Raw genomic sequence first — 24118 nt, 5'->3', positions numbered from 1 at the left:
GCCTTCTAAGTACTATCTGTGCCCTTCAGTATCCTGACAACTTACTTGGAGTAGCTGTGTGTTTAATAGGCCAAAATGCAGCCCTTAGCTTCTTGTCCCCCAAGCAGTAATGTCACTTGCTGTGTACTACACTCCTGCCTGACTTTGTTTAAGAACTAAACTCTTACTGCTCTTGCTTTTGCAGGGTGCTTTTGTGCAGGTTGGCACTTAAAGGAAACATGTAGTAATACTTACAGCTGTATGAGCAGCATTTTAAGGAGAAACATGGGATATATACTTATAAATACCTTTGCTGCACCAAAGGCATTTGTGGGACACACTCCTAGCTGCTTGCATGGGTGTAGCCAGGATTTTTGTGGGGGTGGGGTTAGGCCTTTTGTTAGGGTGGGGGTGGGAGAAACTGTTTGCTATTGATTTTTATTGATTTGTGGGGGCACCTGCCCCTCCCTGCTCCCCCTTGGCTGCGCCCATGGGTGCTTTGGGCTCCAAATAGAGTATTCTAGGGATCTTAACGTAGCACACAGCTTGCCCACTTAGAAATACGCTGCCTCTTTTGTGCCCCCTCTGCACATATGGACCTCCCAACCTCCGTCCCAATGCATTGTTAAAACGAAAAGGGGCAATATCGAAGCGGCAGTGGAGCGCGAGATTGAAAGATTTAATCCCAAAGCGGCAGATTCAAAGGGCATCCTGAGATGGGACTCTGTCTCCCGTCCACTCGGCGGAAGGATATGTTGGCGCTGTGCCACAGCGGCCTCGGCGCGTGCTCGACGTAGGCGCTCTCGAGGCCTGGAAGTATCTGGGCATCTTCCCTCCTCCCGCTACGGCCGAACATGGAAGCGCGGGAGCCGGGTAAGGTCCGTGCGCCGCCCCTCGTGGAGAGTCTTGCGCGCTCGCTGGAACTGAGAGGGGAGAGAGAGGCTCTAGCAGCCCCTTCCCTCCTCATAGCCGGGTTGGTCCCGCCCTGTTGAGCGCCGGCAAACCGCCGTCTGGCTCACAATTATTTATTAACAACAAAAAGCACCCTTCCTTCCATTTTACTGCTGAATCTTTTTTTTAAAGCGCGGCCGAGCGGGGGGGGGAGGGGGCGTTGTAGAAACCGGTTTTTTTTTCCCTGTGTGGAGAAAAAACTCACGTTTCTCGGTGGGAAGTGCAAATATTTGGGATTTTGAGGGGGTTCCTAGTAGGAAAAAAAAGCCAAAGGAGATTCCCAAAGGTCTGACCTCCGCACACCCCTGATGTACAAAGTGAGGTCAAGCATTCGTATCCGTTACAAAAAGAGAAACAACATGAAGCCACTGAGAGAGAAGGGAAGCATCGGCTGGTGGTGTCCATTTTGAAACATGAAAAAAGCGCTACCACTGTTAAACTAGGGCAGCCTTTCCTCCTGCTTGTTAACCTGCAGGTATTCTGGACGCCGATTTCCATTAGGCCCAGCAAATGTGGCCAGTGGTAAAATAGGGGAGAGAGTGTGGTACAGTGGTTAGAGCGCTGGTTCAGGACTCAGGAGACCAGGGTTCAAATTCTGACTCGGCATTGAAGTTCACTGGGCGACCTTGGGGCCACTCTCTCTGAGCCTCACTTAACCTCACAGGCATGTGTGGATAAAATGGGGGGAAGTATGTATGTTGCCTTGAGTTCCTTGGAGGAAAGGTGGGATATGAATACTGTACAGAAAAGCCAAGGTCAGACACCTGGTCTATACTGTCTATACTGACTGGTGCTCTCGGGTTTCAGACAGGACATTCCCAGGATTGAACCTGGAACTTGCCACTGAGCTATGGCAATTCCCCAAAGTGATGTTGTGGGTTGTAGTCCAATAATATTTGGACGGCAACGGATTGGTAAAGGCTGAAATAGAAACTTCCACATGTTTTTGAGTGAAGATTTCCTTCCAGCCACCATGCATTGTGGCTTCTCTTTCTCCTTTTTTGCATGCACATGCTTGGTTGTTTGCTTCTTGGGTGCACCTGCTAGAATGAGGAGCAGGGCAGGTGTGCCGGTGCAAATATTAACCTTTTGTTCTCTATACATAAATCACTGCTCACCTCTGTGGTCCGCTTGTGTGGGTAAGTGTAACATCTGTTGTGGAGACTTGACTGGAAGACTGAAAAAAGCTATTTTGATTATTAGAGAGGAATAAATCAAGAGGATGCTGTTTTTCTAATCAGAGAAGCAATTGCTGCAATGTTACATACAAGACCCTGTGTCAGATAGTTTCATTGAAACACAGACAGAAAAAGAAATGGAGTGTCTTCAGAAATTAAACACATTACCACCTCTTAAGGTTATTGATTTGTTTTGAGGGCTATGTTGCTAATGCTCCCACAGCTTTTTTATGATATAAAACTGAAGAGCATGTATGACTGAAGAGCAATTTGCCTGGAATAACCTTTGTTGTTCCATTTGTTGACAAACCCATGCCTCTGTTGACAAAAGCAAAACCTGCCACTTACTGGATTGGATTAATCTCTTACAACTTCTGATCTGGATGGTTGGTGGATCTCTTGTTCCATGCACACATAGTGCTACATTGGGCCTTCTAGGTAGTGGTGCCCACCCTATGGAATGCTCTCCCATCAGATTTCAAGGAGTAAATAACTATACAACTTTTAGAAGACATCTGAAGGCAACCATGTATAGGGAAGTTTTTATACCCCAGCTGGACGGGGTATAAATAACAAATAAATATTAATATTATTAATGTTTGATGTTTTATTATGTTTTTATATAGGTTGAAAGCCGCCCAGAGTGGCTGGGGCAACTCAGTAAGATGGGTGGGGTACAAATAATAACTTCTTGTTGTTAATTTCCATACATGGGGAAATCTCAGTATCATCTACACTGACTGGCAGCAACTCTCTAATACTTTAGGCATGGCACTCTCCCAGCTCTACCTGGAGATGCCAAGGATTACACCTGGGACCTTCTGCATGCAAAGCAGATGCTGTGCCACTGAGCTGTAGACCTTCCCCTTCAAAAGTTCCACTTTACTATGATTCCTAGAAGACCCTGCTCCCTGTCTTGCAGGCCTTTCCCCACCTGGCCCGGGAGGGTGAGGCCCTGACTGACTACAAAAGCTGCTGAATTCTTGGGCTGGCATAGTGTTTAGGGGATTTCGTTGAGGTGTGGGATAATTGCTGCTATTGATGTTATTTTAAAAATTGTTTACAACTACTGTTGTTTGTAATTATGTGGGTTTTTTGTATGTTGTAAGCAGCCTTGAGTGTGGTTTTAAGTTTGGAAAGATGACATACAAATGAAATGAAGGACTGACTGATTAGCCTTTATGTTCAAATCTTTCCTTTATTGTCAATAATAGCTTATTTTATTCCTACTTTAATGCTAGATATTATTTCTATTTCACATTAGTTGACACACACACGGCTTAATAAGCTTTTGTAAGCTGTCTAACATTGACATTTATTCCCTCCAATGTTCTCAACATAGGGTGTTGGAGTGAAAATATATTGGATTATTTCCTGAATGCCAAACAAATTAAAACAAGAGATGGAGCTGAAATCATCTGGTACCATAGAGCAAATAATAAGTTACAAATGACAGAGGCGATACAGAGTAAGTATTTGCTGGACAATATATTTGAAAACAGACCAACTGTTAACTGAGAATATGATAAAAGTGGTTTATTTTAGTTTCACAATGTATCATGGAAGCACTTCTGAGGCCAGAGTTGAATTACCAGAGTGTTGCATGTGGTTTGTTAGAAGAATAGTTTGCTTCTCTTGTGGTCATCAAATCAGAGAGCTACTCAGTTGCCTGGCAGCCATGCCACTTCAGAAATGCATTTCTAGCCCTTATGTTTTGAGACAATATGTGAAAAATATGAGTGCATCATAAGCTCTATGCAACATTTTCTGAAGGCATTCCATTGTGGCTGCAATTATTTATTATATAACACTCTTTAAGCAAATTTCCAAGATGGGAAAGGCAGAGAACCTTATGGCACGAGCCCATCCTAAACAGCGGAGAAGAGGTTGCATGGAGTGATGGTGGTAAAATATTTGAACCCCCAGTCTAGGTATGTGACAGCAGTGGTGGAAAACCAATGTCCTTCAAGATGTTGCTAGAGTATACTTCTTGTCATCCCATTGGCCATGGTAACTGGGGCTGATGGTAGCTGAAGTCCAGCAACATTTAGAGGGGTCACAGGTATCCTACCTGCTCGGCTACAGGTAGAGGCGTACCTAGGTTCCCTTTGCGCCCTTGGCAGGGAGATATATTGGTGCCCCCATCTCCATAAAAAAAGCATGATGTATTTAAATAATCACAAAAGACTTAAACTGGGGGCTTAGCAGCAAATTCTATAAATGTCTACTCATGAGTACATATCACCAAGTTCAATGGGGCTTACTCTGAAGAAACTGGGTACAGAGGACTGCAGCCTAAATCTGGCACGCCAGAGGCAGGAACTTCTGAGAATGACTCACTTCCCTTTTAGTGCAGAAAGGCACTAACTTGGAGGTTGCACACTTTACTCAGAAGTAAGCAGCACTTAAGTCGATGGCTTTTGCTCTCTGGGATAAGCATGCAGCAGCACACACACTGGAAATCAGTTAAGGTGAGAAAGAAACCAGGGATATTAGATATTTGAAGATGGCTATCATATCTTCTCTAAGTCCCTCTTTACCAGGCTAAACATACCAAATGCCCTCAACCATTTTTCATTATGCTTGGTTTCCAGGCACTTCAACATCTTGGTTGCCCTCTGCACATGTTCCAGCTTGTCAATATCCTCCTTAAATTGTGGCTCCAATAACTGGACACAGTACTCCAGGTGTGTGACCAAGGCAGAATAGAGCAGGACTGTTATTTCCATTGATCAGGACACTGTAACTCTGTTGATGTAGCCAATAATAGCAATAGCTTTTTTTTGCTCCTACATCACACTGTGGACTCATGTTAAACTTGGGGCCTACCAAGACCCCTAGATCATTTTCACATGCAAACCAGGTGCCCCCATCTTATATTTGTGTAGCTGGTTCTTCCTGCAGAAGTGTAGAACCTTGTATTTGTCCCTTAGTTTGGGCCAATCTGTTGACGTCATATTGAATCCTGATTCTGTCCTGCAACATTAGTTACCCCTCCCATTTTGGTGTCATCTGCATATTTGATGAGCATCCCCTCAATACCTTCAGGTGCAAGTCTCTCCTTGTCCTGCCCTACTCCAGAACTCCCTTTTTGTGGGGACATACCATTTTAAATTACACCAGTTTAAGTTCTGGCTGAGTCCCAGTTGAGCAAGGTTGAGGGACTTGCTCCAGCATAGCCCCAGCTGCATTCAAGATTTGCCAGATCAAAATTTGTTTATTTTGGCAGATCCTGGGTTGGAATTGCACTGTAAATCTATAACCCTAATCCCATTGACCTGGGAATAGGACCCATTTAATCCAATGGGACTTGCTTTGGAGTAGATATGGTTAGGACTGGAGCCTAAATTGTTTGCCTTAAAAAGCACAAACATGAGAAATTAATTAAGTAGCTTCTGTGGAGTACAAAATAAGGAGAAGAATGCAATTAGTGTGCCTTTCAATTTACTGCCCACTCACAAATTAACTTGTCAACTGTTTTTTAAAGCAAAGATTCTTAAGCTTAATGTTTTAAGCGAGATACTTCTATTCCAGCAAACAACCCTGCTCTATAGTGTGATTAGGAAATATTTGTATTTATGAATATATTTAAAATAACACTGACAGTCTATCTAAGTGAATGCAATAGTCCTGGTTTCCCCAAGCCTCCCAGATGAGCTATGTGAACAGAGATATGAATCTATGTTTCCACTGTCTGTGTCTAGTGATCTCCTTCAAGTGGATTAAACTGACTCTTAAGTGATACATAAATGTTAGATAGCAATACAATTTATCCATGACAAATTTAAATGTCACAACACTGCTTGTTTTACTGTTTCTGTTCATGTTTTTTTTAACAAACAGGTCCAGCTCACATGATAGAGGCTGATGTTCTTCTTTGTGAAGAAGAGGGAAGTGGTGAGCCCATCATGGCTCATCCACCTGAAACCAGTAGTGATAACACATTAAAGGAATGGCTGAATGAAATGAAAAACACTAGCAAGGGCATCAAGCTTGATTTTAAAAGGTATTTGGAATATATATAGATACATGTTTGTAAGATTAAGGATGCAGTCCTAAATGCACACATGTTTACTAAGAAGTAAGTTCCATTGAGCTTAGTGGGACTGTCTTCCCAGTAAACTTGCATAGAACTGCACAAGTACAATTCTACAGTTCTGTCTTAACAGTAATTATAACATTAGATATAGCCAACAGCAAACCCATTATTATCTCTTAAGTTTTAAAGTATTTAAAGTATTTTAGGATACAATAAAAGAAAGCATTTTGCTTAGGTTAAACATTTCCCCCTGCAAAATTCCTCAGTTCCCACCTTTCCCACTTTCATGTGATCTGCAGCCTCAGGTTTAGTCCATTGCATTTTCTCTTAATATAATTTATACCTTATCCTTCTTATTCAATACAGTACAACAAGGCAGCTTACAAAAACTAAAATTACAGATAAAAGCGAGACCAACGAGACACTAAGAAACGGTCACATGCAGCTAGAATATATGATGTTACAATGCAGCTGTTACAGATATTAGAATAGAGCTCGAACCATAAAGCATCACACTATATTTAATGATGCTTAATTTAACATGTATTTGGTACAAAAGTATTAATCACTTTACAGTCTGTGTTATCATGGTTAATTTGCTGAGCTGGAATTTCATGGTGTAAGAATCTTTAGAAGCTGACAATAAAGAGCATTATATTAATCAATCCTAGTGTTACAGATAAGCGAGTAGCGCTGTGGTCTAAACTACTGAGCCTTGGGCTTGCTGATCAAAAGGTTGGCGGTTCGAATCCCCATGACAGGGTGAGCTCCCATTGCTCGGTCCCAGCTCCTGCCAACCTAGCAGTTCGAAAGCACACCAAAAGTGCAAGTAGATTAATAGGTACCACTCTGGCGGGAAGGTAGTTTCCTTGCACTGCTCTGGTGTCAGTGTTCCATGGCGCCAGAAGTGGCTTAGTCATGCTGACCACATGACCCAGAAAAACTGTCTGCGGAGCGGACAAACGCCAACTCCCTCGGCCTGTAAAGCGAGATGAGCCCTGCAACCCCAGAGTCGTTCATAACTGGACTTAACTGTCAGGAGTTCCTTTACCTTTACTAAGATGTATTCAGATTACTTGTTGTTCTGTCTTTACAGCCTAGCAGCTGTTAATCCATCAATGAAGCTTCTTGGAGACATAAAACTCAGGCAACCGGTTTGGATTAATGCAGACATTCTTCCTGGACCAAATGGAAGTAATTGTGTAGTAGATGCAAAGGGGTTTCTAGACACTGTGATAACATTTTTTCCAGATGTAACTTTGTCATTAGGATGGACAACTGGGTGGATTAATCTAAAATGCAATAAAGGTAAGAATAAATATTGGAATGCTTCGCAATAATTCATCCACCTAATACTATGCAAGATACAAAATCATGCAGTTAATTTACCTAACAGTATGCATTCTAGGAAATTATGTCAAGCTGTTATCATTGACATAGTTTATATTTTAATTTGTGTTTCCTTGTACTTGGTCATCTTAGTTGTCTATCTGCTCCTTTCAGGTTTGGGACCTCTGATGCTGTGATGCTCCCCCCCCCATTAAATAAAATTAGGAAAGTTGCTCTGTGTGTACAAAAGAATGAGCATGCAGAGCTGCCCGTTTAAATTAAGTGGAAGTAACTTACTGTGAATTACTGTAACATGTGAAGTGTGCCTGGGTCATGTTAAAATCCAGGACTGTTATCTTCCATGCGCCTGTACACACAACACATTATGAAACCTGTTTTCCCAGCTATTTGAAAATAAATGTTGTTCTAGGTTTGTATGCTCTGAAGCCAACAGGAATTTGAGTCTGGATTTAAGATTTCTGAGCCCATTTCACAGCTCTGGTGCTCATTGTCTCTCCCCCGGTGCCTAGTTCCTGAAAAATTATTTCTGATCATTAATATTTTGTGGTTGTAACTTTAAAAAACCCATGCATGCTGCTGAGATGGCAAAATAAGTTATTGAAATAATTATGTGTTTTGTTATTATTATTTTTTAGGCTATAGTTTAGCAATGGTGCAAGAGATGGCCAAGATATGTAGAGATCTTACTCAGCCAATAACATTTCCTGTTCGAGCTGCTTTGGTCCGTCAGTCAATACCTGAACTACTGTGGTTATTACAGCAGTCAAACAGGTATAGTTAACATCAATTGGGGTGATTTGGAGATTGGAGACCAACTGGGAGCTTGGGGTGGCATGTAACAGTATGTTCATTGTCCATTGAGCATTTCTCCCTCATAGAACTGAATGGAAAGCTTCTGTACACCAATAGCTTAGCATTAATGCTAGTTAACTACCCATTCATTTTTTAAATCAGTGTGTCAGGTATATAGTTCAACATTTAAGTATTAAAGAGAAGGGTCATGACTCAATTGTAGAACAATTTGCTTTGCATGCAGAAGTTCTTGGGTTCAGCCCCTGGTTTCTCAAGGTAGGGATGAAAATTGCCCCCATCTGAAACCCTGGAGGGTGAGTGTAGACAGTAGGCTAGATGGGCAAGGGGCAGACTTGGCATAAGGCAGCTTCTTGTGTTGGTATTATTAATGATGGACATACTTGAACAAAAAGCAATGAGCTTGTGCACATATGCTTAAAAACTGTTGACAGAATGGAATGATTGTATAAGGCAACTTCAATATATGCAAAAAATACCTGGTATTTTTTTCTTACATTGTTGGAATTCCCCAGTTTGGACATAAAAAGGAACTTGGACTTAATGCAAGTCAACCATGATGCTGGTGTGCTAGAGGAAGGAGCTGTGCAATGATGTTGAGAAAATATTAGCAGAGACACTTCTATCATTTTAATAATGGATTCTGCCTATCTTAAATTTTAATATTAATGTTATTTGCTTAAGTTTTATGTAGACTTCTATAAAATTAAACCAAAGTTTTGGTGACTTTCATTCCAGATACACTCTGACAATTTGGACAGGAAAACATGATGACTATTCCGTAGAAGATCTGCTCTTCATCAGAGAGAGCTTTGATAAAAGTAGAGTTTTTTATGATATCTTAGAACCACAAAAGTCTGAGTTTAGAAAGGCCATAGGAATGCAAATTGCGGCATAAAGAGAACAGACTGTGATCGGAGTTCATGTTTATGGAACGGGGCTTTCCCATATTCCGCTTCTCTTTGCAGAGATCCTTACTCACCCAATCTGCTTCTGGGGTTGGGAATTCTTGAGATGGTATGGGAGTTGAGAGAGTGAGACCTGGACATTAAATAGAACTTTTACTATGGCTTTCCAGATGTAGTTGTACTCTAACTCCCATATTCCCTGACCACTGGTCATGCTTGCTGCGCTGATGGGAATTGGGAATCAAACAAAATATTTGGAGGACCACAAGCTCCCCATCTCTGTCCTAATCTATGCAAAAAAGTTCCTGTTCTGGATACCATAGTGCCACTATCCCATGGGCACACAAAGTGTAATATACTTGAAATCCACTGATTGCTATACTTACCGCCATGTTAACTCATTGTATATATGATCCATTGCCTAAAGTGGAGCGCTATAATATCCCCATGTTGGCCTCAGCCATGGAAACACACCTGAAGGTCTTACAGCCAGCACTTTTGATTCTGCAATACTCACCTAGTGCACTGAAAAGAGTGATGGAGCAGGTAGAACTACTATAGTGTAAGCCTATTTCATCAGATTAATGAAATTAACTGATGAATAAAACTCTTACTCAGCCCATAAAAGCCCCTCTAAAGTATTTGTCATTCAGTTTATCAAGCACATGTGGGAAATTATTGCCTGGTCTCCCTCACCCCCGAAAGTTACATTTTTCTTCCTATCTTTGCTGTTGGCTGCTGTCAGCGAAGGGGACAGTTACAGCATTGACTAACATTTAAGAAATGGAATCTATTCAGTTAAACAGAGAAGTGATTCCTACCTCTCAAAAATAATTCAGATATCCAGGATTTTAGTGTAGCTGTGATCGGGCAGTAGCATTTCTTACTCCTAAAGGCAAAAGGTATATTTTTTTGACCTGAGTGTGGAAACATTTTAAAAATCACCCTGCCAGTGTCAATGCAAGTCTATCTGCATTTGAATCAAGAGTTGGCATACTTAATCTCTTACATACCAGACTGCAACATCATACTATACTTAACATTATAATGAAACTACAACAAGTATTTTTATTCATTCTATTATTTATTTCAGAGTTTTTGTACCCAGCTCTTCCACTGGAGCAAACACAACATACAGTATAAACAGTACTATAATCTAAAAACAAAATAAAATCATACATCCATTATAAAACAGCAGTACTTAGCCTCAACTCCAACTAGCAGCAACATCATCTGGTTTTAGTTTGATTCTGCTTCAGATTAATGTTTCATTGAAAGCAACTGCCACTTCAGTACATAATTCTCAAACATGTATTCCCTTTTAGTCTTCAGTGTTCAGGTCCCATGCTTTTTAAACTTTTATAGAAGGCAAATTCACATCCATCCACTTAAAATGTCATTTTTTTTCTTACCTGGATGTTAAGCTTATTGTGTTTTCTTCATTATGCACCTATTTGTAATCACAGAGCCTTTGGTTACAGTTTGAGTAGATTTATTTCTGTACTTTCCATAAACCTACTTTATGTTATCTCATAGAGCTCCCATACAAAGCTGGGCTGTTGTGCTTGGAAACTGAAGAATGTTATCCTTATGGGTGCATGTTATTTGCTTTATATTACCAGCATTTGTGTGCACTAGAAAATACATAAATGAAACTGTAATCATTCTAAAATGATTTGATGTTGCAGAAATCTCTTTCCTCAGACTCAATAAAACTGTTTTTGAAATTACCAGCATGTCTTCGATACAGTTTCTCCTACATTGTTAAAAGACAGCTACTTATTTCTGTAATAACTTTATTAACATTTAAAGCAAAATTATACAAATAACTTGTGGGAGTTAGATTTAGAAAGTTTGGTAAGTTTTGGTAAGTTTTGGTAAGTTTGGTAAGATTTAGAAAGTTTGATAAGCTGACAAATGCAAGAAAGCTTCCCAACACAAGACTTTTACAAGCTGAGTTCTATGGCACTTCATAGACTAGTAAACCAATCATGGCATAAGCTTTGGAGGATAAGAGTTCACTTTATCAGAAGGAGATTCTAATTCATTAACATTTAAGGATCTTTAAGTAAAGAATAACCTTTCAGAATTCTTATTAGGGCAATACCTTTTTTTAGGCTAACCAAAATGTCACCAAACAGTGTGCAAGCTTTCAAATTATCCTGACCTCTTTTTCAGGTTGTTATAAACAAATGGAGATGGCTGAGAGAAATTGGCTGGTGGCGGAGCCATGGAATCTGCGTCCTGTCACAGACGCAAGACAGAATACAGGCAAAACTGTGCCCAAGGAACGGTGCTGGGGTTTTTCCTTAGGGGCAACCACCTCGTGCCCTGCATTCCCGCCCCCCCCCCACCCTACACCTGCAACGATGGTCAGCAGCCCAGTTCCTGGCTGGCCCTTCTAATTCCCACCCCAGAAAGCTCTCCACATTCTTTCCTGGAGCATGGCAGGGAGGGTGCAGGTGCACAAAAAGAAAGAAATGAACCATTGAGGAGAGAAAGGAGAGAAGCTGTCACCACTAAAGCAGCAGCATAATGGGGGAAAGCCAGGGGGGGTGGTAGGAGGAGCGCCACCACATAGAGAAAGTGGGGAGATTAAGGCAATGGGATGGGGCGCACACTGATTTGGCCCAGGTCCCATTGGACAGCTGTGGTGGTCGGAGGTAGCAGCAGATATTATGATTAGGCTCTGCTAGGTGAAATGCAGGTTTTAGGTTGGCCCAAAGGCTTCTGGGAAGAATGAACATACAATGGTCCCACCAAACTTGGGAAGTTATTTTTAAAATATTAAGTAGGCAAAGCACACCAGCTCTTTGGTAGGTGGAAAACAGGAATTTGTTTTTGTCACAGTCCACTGTAAATAGAAAGCTAAAATGTAACTCATGTCTGTAGAATATATCATCTCATAAAAAGGTACAAGTTACAACCTAGTGCATAGAGGAAGAGTGTAACAAAAGCTTAGAGAAATTGTCAGACTGCACAAATAAATGATTGTACAGTGGTACTTCGGTTTACAAACTTAATCAGTTCCGGAAGTCCGTTCTTAAACTGAAACTGTTCTTAAATCGAGGCACACTTTCCCTTATGAGGCCTCCCACTGCCAGTGCCCTTCCACCGTTCGGCTTCTGTTCATAAACAGAGGTAAAGTTCGCAAACTGGGACACTACCAGTTTTGCAGAGTTTGTAAACTGAAAAGCTTGTAAGCAGGGCTGTTGTTAAACTGAGGTACCACTGTAGTGGGAAATAGCTTTGCAGTGGAAGAAACACCACTGTTGCTTTGTTTTCAACCTATGAATTAATTCAGTGCATTTTGGATTCCATATTGGCAGGATTGCTAATACATCAGCTTCTGTGAGAAGTCATTACATTTTGCTTAAACTGGTATGACGTCAACTCTATGATTCTATGAGGATAAAATCAGATAGATGATAGATCTATAGATAGATAATAGCTGTAACATGTATAGAACTAAATCTTGCCAGATTAGCATTATGCTCAGGTCCTCAAGGAAAACCATTCCAAAAGATCTAGTGCTGAATCTTTGTATGTCTCAGTAGTCACATTGTTTCCATATATTGCTCAGCTTCCCTGTATACAATGCAAGGAAATCCACAGTGGGAGCATTAAGGAATATGCCAAACTAATTCCCCATTACATCTTAAAATTCTGGATGGGTTTTGAAGCTTAGAATCACAACTGAAAAGGAAACTCATACTGTTTCATTTTGAAATGCATTTGATAAATTCTGTGGCAATTTCCAACCTACATTTGCTTCTCTGCAAGGTGAATTTTTCTTTCAAAGAGAACAATTCTCCCATCTCTTTTTATGACAGTGGTTTTGATACTGGAAAACTCATTATTCCCTTAATCCTTTTTCTTATAACCTGAAATGTCAAACCCTTGGATGACATTGAACTGCCCACATTTGCATCTGTTTACACAGTGTTCAGGGAGCAGACTGGAATGAGTCAAGGTAAGCTTTTTTCTCTTAAACATATGCCTATCCATTTGAAAATGCACATACTTCTACATAAATGTTGGGAGGGGGTGGTTAGGCAGTAGAGAACCCACGTATGAATTCATATCAAATACATGATTTACATGTGGAATTACAGGTTTATCACAAAACATCAATTCAAAAGGATATACAATTTTGAATTTATAAAAATAAATTACATAAAAGCATGAGAAAGTTTCCTGAAAGCTACTGGTACTATATTTCAGTCTTTGTAAGGAAGTTATTTTACAAAATTTATCAGATACAGGTATATAAATATTGTACAATATTGGGGGGGCAAAGAGATGTTTACTTCAATCACCCTATGATACGTGCATGAAGGGGAAAGGTAAAGTTGTCCCCTGTTGTCCACACACTCAGCAGACCATTTTAAAAGGAGCCCATGTGCTGCAGTTGTACACATGTCTGGTCCTTGGTCAAATAAAACCCCAATCAGGTAGTCTCCTTTGCCACAATCCACTCAACATGTGGACGCCAGGGGTAAGATTGTCGTATCTACACATACTGTGCATCTGGAGAACTTGCAGGTTAACAGCCCTCAAATGAGGCAACTGGTATGACATGAAAACATTTACTTATCATGATTAGATCAGCATTATCTATTATATTAGTGAGAGAGAAAACAAACTAAAGTGGAGCATTTAAGACTGCTTCAGATATAAAATAACTTCCCAAACAAAAATAATTTCCAGTGCATATGTTCCTACCTTGATTATGAAAAATATAGATTATAACAATGATTTTCATTTCCAGGAGGGTACTGTTCTGTGTTTGCAAGGCGACTTAGGGTGCCTGGTCAATATTTTCTCAAAATCATGTTTCTTTGAAAGCTTGGGCTGCATACTCCAAAACCAAGTAGATGGCAACAGAAGCAATCTCAAGTCTATACTCATCTTTCTGAGATGTAATATGGAACTTACCAGCTGAATGTAAAAATCATTTAAGTTGCTAACTTTTAAGAGGGGTTATGAGCCACTACTGAGTTTTCCTCCCAGACCAAATGCTTTTATTTGGGTTGGGCACCGGGTTTGGTGGTACACCCCTTAGGGAAAATTCTTGCTCAATGCCAGAAGTTTCACTAGCTTCCTGGTACCATTCATAGTCTATCTGCTCATTGTAGCTACCGCTTTTATCTATTACTTCCTTATTTTCAACTGTGGGTGCCATGCACTAGGGTGTTCTTATAAATGTTGGTGGCAAGTGCAGGTATCTATGAGGTCTGGCATTATTTGTATGTTTTTGTGCTGTGAGTAGCTTCTCAATCCTAGCATGTAAACAGCTGAACTATACAAGTGTGTCATCAGCAGTCATAGGACTGCCTCAGCCCATGACACCCACAGCTGGAAGTCAAGACAGATTGACTCACATCTGTGGCTGCATAATGGGACATATGTCAGTGAACAAATATGAATACACCATGGAAGAACAGTCAGCCTAACTGAAATTAATGGCTGTGGGTGTCATTTTCCAGTATCAGTAGTTTCCAAAAAATACCCGTTGAAGCTTATGTTTTGCCTTTGTCGTTTCATAATTTGTCAGGAGTCAACAATTATTTTAATATACACAATTCATCATTTTTTTAAAAAATAAGGGGCATTCTTGACCCGTGATATCTGTTATAGCCTTGTTTTCAAAGTAGGAACACGGAATGCAGTGTTTAAAAAAGTACACACAGTAACTAGACATCTTAGCTACACTCAATTCTTGCTATGTTTTGGGTCATATGGATGCAGTGGAAGGGTTGTCAGAGGCAATCCAGTGCTTCCACTGTTACACCCACACCATCCCAGCTCAGCCCTAGTTCCATTTAGCAGCACTAATGATGGTGTCAGGAGGACAGCTCCCCCCCCCCCATCACACACGCTGCTACGGCTTTTATCTAGGCTGAGCCTATATTGTTTAATTGGTTGTTATTATTTAAATTAAATTTCTGACCCACCCTTCCTTCCAAATGAACACAGGGCAGCAAAGTAGCAAAGCAATACATTTACAAATAATTTTTAAAACCCCCACACATTTTAAAATGATTAAAACTGTCTTAATTAGTGCAATAAAGGCTAAAATTAGAATTTGCAGCCCTATGTCTGATAGCTGCTTTGCTTTAAAATTTGCCTCAAATACTTAGGAATTTAATACAATTTTTACTGTCGCCCATTTGGGTGGTACCAGTTGATATTTGATGGTTCAGCTCCCCTTTATTGCTAAGCCAAAGGCCATTGCCAATCATTCAGGAGTACAATAGAAAAAACAACAACACAGAACGCTGCTCAAAATATTATAAATATCACAATGTGTTGCAATATCAGATCTTTTCCAATAATAAAAAAACTATTAAACTCATAAGAGAAATGAGTCATAATTATAAATGCTCATTTATAATTCATTCAGCACTACTATCTGGAATGCTTTACTCTACTTTATTAGGAAGGAAAGGAAGCAGATTTCCCTGGGATAAGAAGCACCACTAACCTTACAACCTCCCCCATTTTGTTCAATAGTGCTGTTGTTTTCTGCTATGGATTCTATGGAGACCAGGGGTGGAGGTTCATTAATGGCTTCCCTCCTCAGATCACCCTGTTCTTTTTGAGATGGCAGACATGGGGGGAAATATATACCTGAACCTTTTTTGAATATTAATTCCCACAATAACTCCTCATCTGCAGAAAGGTAATAAAACAGAATGGTGGTGAGGTTGGAAGACAAGAACATGAGATAGCATGGGATGCTGGGTAAAGCACTGTTTTGGAGACAGCCTTGGAGTTGGTGGAAATAACAGGTGAAGAGGTTATAAGTGAGAACCTGGATACTGTCGATAATCTGTTTGTAACAGAAACATTGTATAGCTGCATATTAATTAGTATAGAATAGCTGTCTTCTTTACTATGGATCTACTGTCTTTGTATAAGCGAGTAAGGCAAAGCACTACTAGCCACCCTGAACAGAATATTGTTAATTATTCAGGGCCTTCAGTCAATAACATTTGCTTTCTGATTAGATCAGAAATTACTGAAAGATTAAAGCCACAAAACATTTTCAAGTAACAACATAGTGCCAGTTATCAGCGAACACAGAAATCTGATAAATGTTTCACAGGAACTGTTCCAGTACAAAACACTAATGCTGACATTTACAATATCAGCACTCTTTCCCACTCCAATAAAACGCAAGTAAACAACATAGCTGCTTTTCATAGCAAATGTCTGTAGGATGTGAAAGATCTGGAGCAAAGATAAAAAAACACCTGCCCCAATTTAGCAAGATCTATGGTGCATGAGCAATATAATAATAATAATAATAATAATAATAATAATAATAATAATAATAATAATAATAATAATAATAATAATAATACTTTATTACTTATACCCCACCCTTTTGGCTGGGCAGCTCCCAACATAACATAAAAAACACAGTGAGACATCAAACATTAAAAACTTCCCAATACAGGGCTGTCTTCAGAAAGCCATGTACAGTATTTATTTCTTTGACATCTGATGGGAGGGTGCTCACAGGGCAGGTGCGACTACTGAGAAGACCCTCTGTCTGGTTCCCTGTAACTTTACTTCAGTGATGGGACCACCAGAAGGCCCTCAGAACTGGACCTCAGTGTCCAGGCTGAATGATGGGGGTGGAGACACTCCTTCGGGTATGTTTGGATTTGTGTTTTAATGCACATCCCCATTTAGAGGCACCAGAAGCTACATAAACCAGAACTGGGGGCAGGTGGGCTGTGTAACTGAATTCAAAGGGGAGAAAAGTGAGATAATTATGCCTTTACCACACTTGAATTGTAACAATAACTACTGGAGGTCTATAGCCAGTGTTTTGGCTAGTTTTTTTCTTGCACACTCCCATCCCCAAAGCCAGTCCACCCATGAGGCAAGATGAGGCAACCACCTCAGATGATAGGATCCAGAAGTGATGTAGATCTTTATTCCCCACTTGTTCCTGATGTTGACCTTCTCTTCCTTCTTCCCTTGCAGGGAGGGGAAGTGCCATTTTACAGTTTGCCTCAGGTGCCAAAATGTCTTGGACCAGCCCTTCCTGTCCCACAAACAATGGATCATGGGAGGAATCTCTCCCACAGTCCCAAACAGAAATACTGTCTCTCTCACCATTTTTTTCTGTTACCTTTTGACTCGTCTCTACCCTAGCTGGCATTTTGGTGGCAGCTTCTTTTTCATAATCCCAGACTACATAGTCCCTGCCAACGTGCACATCAAAGAAACTTGTCTGCCAGGCACTCCATGATAACGCCCAGTTTTGCCAAGATCCTATTTTAATGATCCATGCATGCACACACAAATACACACAGTTGGAGAGAAGTCACATGAGAATTGATTGCATACAATCAGTTGTCATTGCAAAGAGCAGTTGCTAATTCAGAAGAGGTAGATGACAGCAGCAAAAGTAATGGGGAGGGGACTCACCTTCCCTTCTTTGTCTCATGCCGTTGCTGCTTCTCTCTGTCTCCCCCAGTGCCTTTGAGACTTTAAGGGAGAAAGGGAAGGAACAAATGCAAGACCTGGTGGAGGAGATATCTCTAAGTGCACAAAACAATACATTTAACAGCCTCAATATGTTTTGATTAAAATCTGTGTCTGGGATACTGTAAAACAATAATGCTTTATGTTCTAAAATAACACTTGGAGAACACTTTCTGATTACAGCACCCTGAAAAAGATTTTAATTGAAACATAATAAGTATAATAAATTACTGTTTGGTGCACGTAGAGCTCCGTTTCGTCCCACTTTTCCCCTCATAGTGAATCCTCACCCTAACGACTATATTATTTAGGCATCTATCACAAAAGATTCCCACAATCCATTGAATCCTATAAATTCAAGAATGTGGCCAGAGGGAAAGAAAGTGTTTGGGGATTAAAAAACCAAAAAAGCAGCAAAAGCTAGAGTTTAATGCAGTAAAATGACACCAGTATATCTTCATTACTTCCATGGTTGCTCCTCTGCCCCAAAATGTATTAAATACTCAAGATGAACAAACAACAAAAGCTTCCAAAATTTAAACAGAAAAACATTCACTCTGCAAAACTGGAGATGTTTGCTGGATTTTACAGCAGCTCTTCCATCTGTTATAAATTGGATGCAATACTTTTCTAAAATGTTGTGTTTTCTATTGTTCGTATGTGTCCTGCCTTTCCCCCCTAGTTGTTGCTAAAGCTTTATACTTTTCCTTCATTCAATTCATTCACTTCTCTTCAGATGTTTGCAATCTTTCAAGAGAGGATACATTAATGTAAGAATAATAGGCACGAGACATAATCCAGCACAGAATTAGGCATGACTAAACCTATTGAAATCAATGGCCTTGAACACATTCCCACTATGTACTGGGTTGTTCCCATTGTATAGCTGAACTGTCTGTTGCACAATATAGGATTTAGTTCTGTAACAGCTGTTTAAAAATATTCACACACTGTAGATAAGGCATTAGTAAACTTGCTGTAAGAGACTGGGCCTAGTATTTGCAAACCCTAGAATGCCTTATCAGAAAATTCTGGTTTGTATTATCTATGCAGACAATGGAGAACCATATTCATTGTTTTCTCCATAGTAAGTTACAATGAAGATAGCAATATTTTGCAATTATTCCTCGGCAACTAACCAGAACATTTTTTGCAGCTCAACCTCAAGGCTGATGTTCAATGAAAAGTCGGGGAGGGGGTGTTGCTACAGTCCAGTCCAGCCACTCTCACATTCCAAAATAATACTTGTTAGTGTGTACAAGTTGTATGCGACTGTTCCCCAGTAATCAACTAAAAGTTTACCAGCTGTTTGATCTGTTCAGTTTGTAATGATTGCCTCCTTGTCAAGAGTGTTTTACTTTTGAAGTCTTTGGGGTAAATGGGTGCTGTTGGAATTAGGGTTTTTTGTCCACAAGAAACCACTGTATTAATCTTACAGATATCAGGGATTGGGGGATGAGGGTTCACATTTAAAGGGGGAAGAAAACAAGGTCTGGTCAGGGCAGTGTGATCTGAACCCCGCCTCTCTAAAATGGCATGATTTCTCCTGCTCAAGAAACTGGGAGGCATGTTTTCTATTAATTCTCTGGAACTCAGTGACAACGATGGAGACGGGGAGAGCAGCTTTTTCTTCCCTAGAAGCGATTTGCTGTCTTCAGTAAGAGGGCTTAAGCTAGTTGTTAGCTGTGAATCGGAACTGTAGTGATTTGCCCCCAGATTTCTTCTTTGAACAATGTTTTTCAAGGTGGAAACAAAGGTCATTTGGGCGGAATCTGGATTCTGGTCTACAGGAGCTTCACTCTGATCTGCTGCAGCTTCGCTCCTATTGCGGTAAGTCTCACCAAAGAGTGACTGAGAATTTATCTCGTCATACGACATTTTTCTTGAGGCAGTTTGCTCAAAGTTTTTCAAGAAATTAAGAGTATCCTTTATATCAATGCTGTGGTGTCTGGTGATAAATCTCTTGGACAGGGCCAGGCTGTTGATTTTAAAACACAATTCTTCCTCTGGAGTTATGTCCTGAAGCTCTTCTTGTAAAGGGGATATTTGATTCTGATCAAAAAGTGAGGAGGAAGGCTTCATCCAAGGATCAGAATATACGTGCTGCATCTGAGGTCCTGTGTGTGCCAAGTTGGGTTTTCTTGAAGGAGAATGTGGTTCAGGGGCATCTTCCTTTCTTCCAGGATGGTTAGGTTCTTTAAAGTTAAAGAGACCCTTTTCTGTCTCCTTTGAATTTGACTGTGGTGAGGGAGATGTTTTGATTTCTACATCTGATGGGGAAGTGCAAGAACTTGAAGAATGAGCTTCATCAGTGTCAGGAGGAGGAACATTTAAGTACTGCTTAATTCTTTGCCTCCCAGATGGAGACCTGTCTTTCGTAATAATTATGACTTCTTTCCCCCTTGCTTTGCAAGCATCTAGGAGAACTTTGAGGGTTTCCTTGTCCTCTGAATTCACTGAGTAAACAAGAACTGAATTGCCAGAATGGTCTTGCAGACTTATGTCTGCTCCACTTTTAAGCAGTAAAGAAACCACTTCAGGACCAGCCTTCTGCAAGCAAGCATGCATTAAGGCTGTCTTCCCAGTTTTGTCCTGTATGTTCGGATCTGCCTTATTCTCCAGGAGGTACTTCACCATTTTGACTTTGCTAACACTCTGATGGTCCACATGCTTTGTCTTACAAGCAATCATTAAAGGGGTTTCACCACGGTCATTGCTTTCATTAATGTAGGCCCCACCTTCTAACAACAGCCTTGTGAGACGAAGTCTGCTTTGATAGACAGCTTTTATCAGAGAGTTTCCATCAGGTGAAAGCTCTATGACTTCTTCCATCTTCTCTGTTTTTGAAGACTGCAGCTGTTGGAAATGTTGCCTAATTTGGAGACAAACAGGAAAGATAATTAAGAATCTAATATATATTTTCATTTAGTAACAGGAAGATGAAAAAATGGGAGCCTCTATTAAACAGAACATTCTAATTTTGCAATACACACACACACCTGTCTGCATGAAACAGTGCATATACCTTGTATTCCTCAAGTTGACCTCGCACTAAAGGCTGAAATAATGCATTATATGTACTTAACAAAACTCTGACAGGAAAAGCAGCTTTGGAATACTGTATAGTTATTTAGATTGGAGAAGTATCAGGAAGGAGGTTGCTTAAATCTTTCTTTACCTGATACTTTCCCATTGCAACTCCAGCTCTCATACTAAACAAATTGAATATATAAATTAGTACTCCACTTTGGCCCGAGTCATACCCAGAGTTTGCTTTCTTATCTGATAATTGTTTCCATGAGTCTTGTGAATTATATTAAAACTGACAGGAAGGCATGGAAGAATAAGGAAACTCAGAGAGGATGCATTGAGTGTTTCTAGTATGTTTGTTTATGGTCAGCAAGTTGCTTACTAAAGGACCACTTAAATAGGGAGTGGGGGCGATGGGCCATGCTACCACACATCACAACCCAAAGGTGCTTTAACAACAGGTTCTCATTGTAATCACCACCCCATACCTCTTGGTTGGCTTAGTATGCCAGCTTAGTATGCATCCTTACTCTTTTGTGAGGCTTCAGTCCTATCTAAGAGTAAGCCCAATTGAAACCAGAAGAACATACTTCTGTAAAGCTTGAGTTGAGAGAAGCTGAGTAGTGGTTAGAGTGTTGGACTAGGACTTGGGTGACCACTCAGCCATGGATGTTCATAGGAATATAAGAAACCACCTTATACCAAGTCAGCTCATTGGTCTATTGAGCTTGGCATTATCTACATTGACTAGCAGCAGCCCTCCAGCATTTCAAACCCTTCCTGGAGATTGGACCCGGTATCTTTGTTATGCAAAGCAGGTGCTCTGCCACTGAACTACAACCCTTCCTAAGCTCATTGGGTTACCTTGGGTCAGTCATTGCCTCTCTGCCTGGCCTATGCAGGGTTGTTATGAGGATAAAATGAGGAGGGAGAACTTTGAGCTCCTCGGAAGAAAGGTGGGACAAAAATGTAAAAAATAAATACACCCAGTATGCTCTAAGGCACGCATACCAGGGAGTGTTGTTGTTGTTTAGTCGTGTCCGACTCTTCGTGACCCCATGGAACAGAACACACCAGGCACTCCTGTCTTCCACTGCCTCCCACAGCTTGGTCAAACTCATGCTGGTAGCTTCGAGAACACTGTCCAACCATCTCGTCCTCTGTCGTCCCCTTCTCCTTGTGCCCTCCATCTTTCCCAACATCAGGGTCTTTTCCAGGGGGTCTTCTCTTCTCATGAGGTGGCCAAAGTATTGGAGCCTCAGCTTCAGGATCTGTCCTTCCAGTGAGCACTCAGGGCTGATTTCCTTCAGAATGGAGAGGTTTGATCTTCTTGCAGTCCATGGGTCTCTCAAGAGTCTCTTCCAGCACCAGAATTCAAAAGTATAAATTCTTCGGCAATCAGCCTTCTTTATGGTACAGCTCTCACTTCCTACATATAGCTCATAGCTTCTCTGAGTTATTCAAGCCCCTTCACCACGGCAAGGCAGTGATCCATGAAGGGGATACCAGGGAGTAAGTCCCATCAAATATGCAGCCCAAATCAATGCATACTTACTGACAGTGGTGCCAACATGAATAAAATATTGAGGAGGGGGCAGGTAAGCCCTGCCCTGCATAATCTGTATCTGAAGAAGTGTGCATGCACACGAAAGCTCATACCAAGAACTAACTTAGTTGGTCTTTAAGGTGCTACAGGAAGGAATTTTTTTTGTTTTGACTATGGCAAACCAACACGGCTACCTATCCGTAACTGCATAATCGACACAGCGCAGTGAGTGACCCCCTCTAATATTTTATTGGGTGGCTGAAGGGACCTCCTATCTAAGTGGGGCTTACTCCCAGGTGAGTGTGCATAATATTGCAGCCTTCCTGGAGCTTCCTTATCATTAAATACATATCACTACTAAACTGTGTGCACCATACAAGGTTAGTTTTTTTAAAAAAAAATAGCACTGATCTTTCTATTGTCTTAGGAAATAAAAATTCAGAGGCACTCTTTTACAGAAAATAAATTCTCCACCCAATTTGCAACCTGGCAAAACAGTCAGCCTTGCTCAGTACCACACAACAGTCTGCTCCATTTCACCGCTGCATCCCATAAACAATAAAAAGTAATTTCGTTTTCGTTAAATTTAACTGCTAATTGGAACACTGCAATTTGTATGCTCTTCTGCTTCGTCTTCCGCGGTGCAAAAAACAACAACCCAGCCACACTCTGAAGTAACTCCATTCATTTTAGTCCAGAGTATTTGCGATTTTTAAATATTTCGGAAGTGCGTGGTTGCAAAAACGGAACTGGGAATCCGAACACTGCTAGTAAAGAAACGGTGTCGGACTGCACACTTTTGCAAGCCACCAGCGAGCCTATTCCAGACTATATGCCTACTTAGGAGCCAGCACTACTGAAGTCACTGGGTCGTGCCTCCAAATAAGTGAGCCTAGAACCCTAGGTTAACAGCCGGCAGGCAATGTGCAAGGACACGGATTTCACCCCTTACTCCCTGTTGCCTGCCCCCTTTGCACGCCCTCGGGAAACCCCTCACTCTCGGCAGAGCTGTGCAGAGTCGCCAGGCGCGCCTGCCCAAACGCAGCGGCGGCGCCCCCACGCCAAGGCACCGCTGGGTGAGGCAAGTTGTTCTGCCTTCAGGGAGGAAGGCAAGCGGCCCGGGGTCAAGCCACCGCTCTCCAAGTCTCCCCTCCGCCCGCTTTACCTGCTCGAGGAGCCGGCAGCTGAGGGACGCCGAGCGGGAGAGCTGCTTTCTCTAGCGCGGGGGGCTCCTCTCTGCGCAGGAATTCAGGTCTTCTTAGTTCTCCAGCGGCGGCTGCCGCTTGAAGCAATAGAGGGGAGTGAGGGGGAAGAAACGCCTCCGCTCGGCTGGCAGGCAGCGCCCCTGCTCTGGAGAGGCGGCTGTCAGCAGCGCTGGGGCGGCTTCGCCCACCTCTTGGGCGCGCCACCCACGCGCTGCTGAGCTCGGGCTCTACGGACCCGCTGCCTCGCCGCGGCCCCCGGTTGTCCAAGGGCGTCTGTTGCCTGCTTGTCCGCGCGGAACTCGCCAAGGTGGGCTTGCTCGCTGCTCTTGCAGAAGGCGGGAAGCCAGCGGAGGCGGCGGTAGCGCGCGCGCGCTCTGTCCCTCCTGAGGGAAGATTGCGAGGCAGAGTCTGCTCCACGCATCCAGTCGGATTTGTGGCGTGCAGCCAACGCCTACGTTTGCTGGAAAGCAGGTCTCCCTGGAGTCAGTGGAGAGCGCACTCCCGAGGACACGTGTATAAGAAGACTGTGCGGCCTCTTAGGTTTTACATCTCCCCACCCCACCCCCGGGCCCCAGAGGTCTTTTAGGAGCTGCGTGCCAGGCAGAAGTTCAACAGGT

The 24118-nt window shown here is 41.7% G+C and overlaps 2 protein-coding genes and 1 long non-coding RNA gene across 13 annotated transcripts in view; 1 reads left to right on the top strand and 2 right to left on the bottom strand.

The window, feature by feature from the left end:
- Positions 1-24118, bottom strand: part of LOC309380361 — a 194036-nt gene that overhangs the window by 80022 nt on the left and 89896 nt on the right. The gene's annotated exons all lie outside the window — the stretch shown is intronic.
- FAM151B (family with sequence similarity 151 member B) lies at positions 595-19030 on the top strand. 11 transcript variants are annotated; one of them, XM_081930195.1, is made up of 9 exons: positions 595-857; positions 3451-3576; positions 5952-6114; positions 7244-7455; positions 8133-8268; positions 9046-9128; positions 11394-11508; positions 13159-13188; positions 17217-19030. In XM_081930195.1, exons 2-9 carry the CDS (start codon positions 3558-3560, stop codon positions 17482-17484), a joined length of 1026 nt encoding a protein of 341 aa, XP_081786321.1. In that variant the 5' UTR covers positions 595-857; positions 3451-3557; the 3' UTR covers positions 17485-19030. The 11 variants fall into 11 exon arrangements, 9 of the variants coding, with proteins under 9 accessions (XP_081786321.1, XP_081786317.1, XP_081786322.1 ...); XM_081930191.1 differs by having other exon boundaries at positions 597-852; XM_081930196.1 differs by lacking the exon at positions 595-857 and adding an exon at positions 928-952.
- On the bottom strand, positions 18190-24116 carry ANKRD34B (ankyrin repeat domain 34B). Its single transcript, XM_081930171.1, has 2 exons — positions 23462-24116; positions 18190-20592 (listed from the first exon to the last, which is right to left on the bottom strand). Exon 2 carries the CDS (start codon positions 20550-20552, stop codon positions 19011-19013), a length of 1542 nt encoding a protein of 513 aa, XP_081786297.1. The 5' UTR covers positions 20553-20592; positions 23462-24116; the 3' UTR covers positions 18190-19010.

This window comes from Podarcis melisellensis (genome assembly GCF_964234715.1).
Source record: "Podarcis melisellensis genome assembly, chromosome: 11".
NCBI classification, from domain to species: Eukaryota; Metazoa; Chordata; class Lepidosauria; order Squamata; family Lacertidae; genus Podarcis; species Podarcis melisellensis.
Note: the sequence above shows the minus strand (reverse complement) of the source record. Positions and strands in the feature narration are given on the sequence as shown.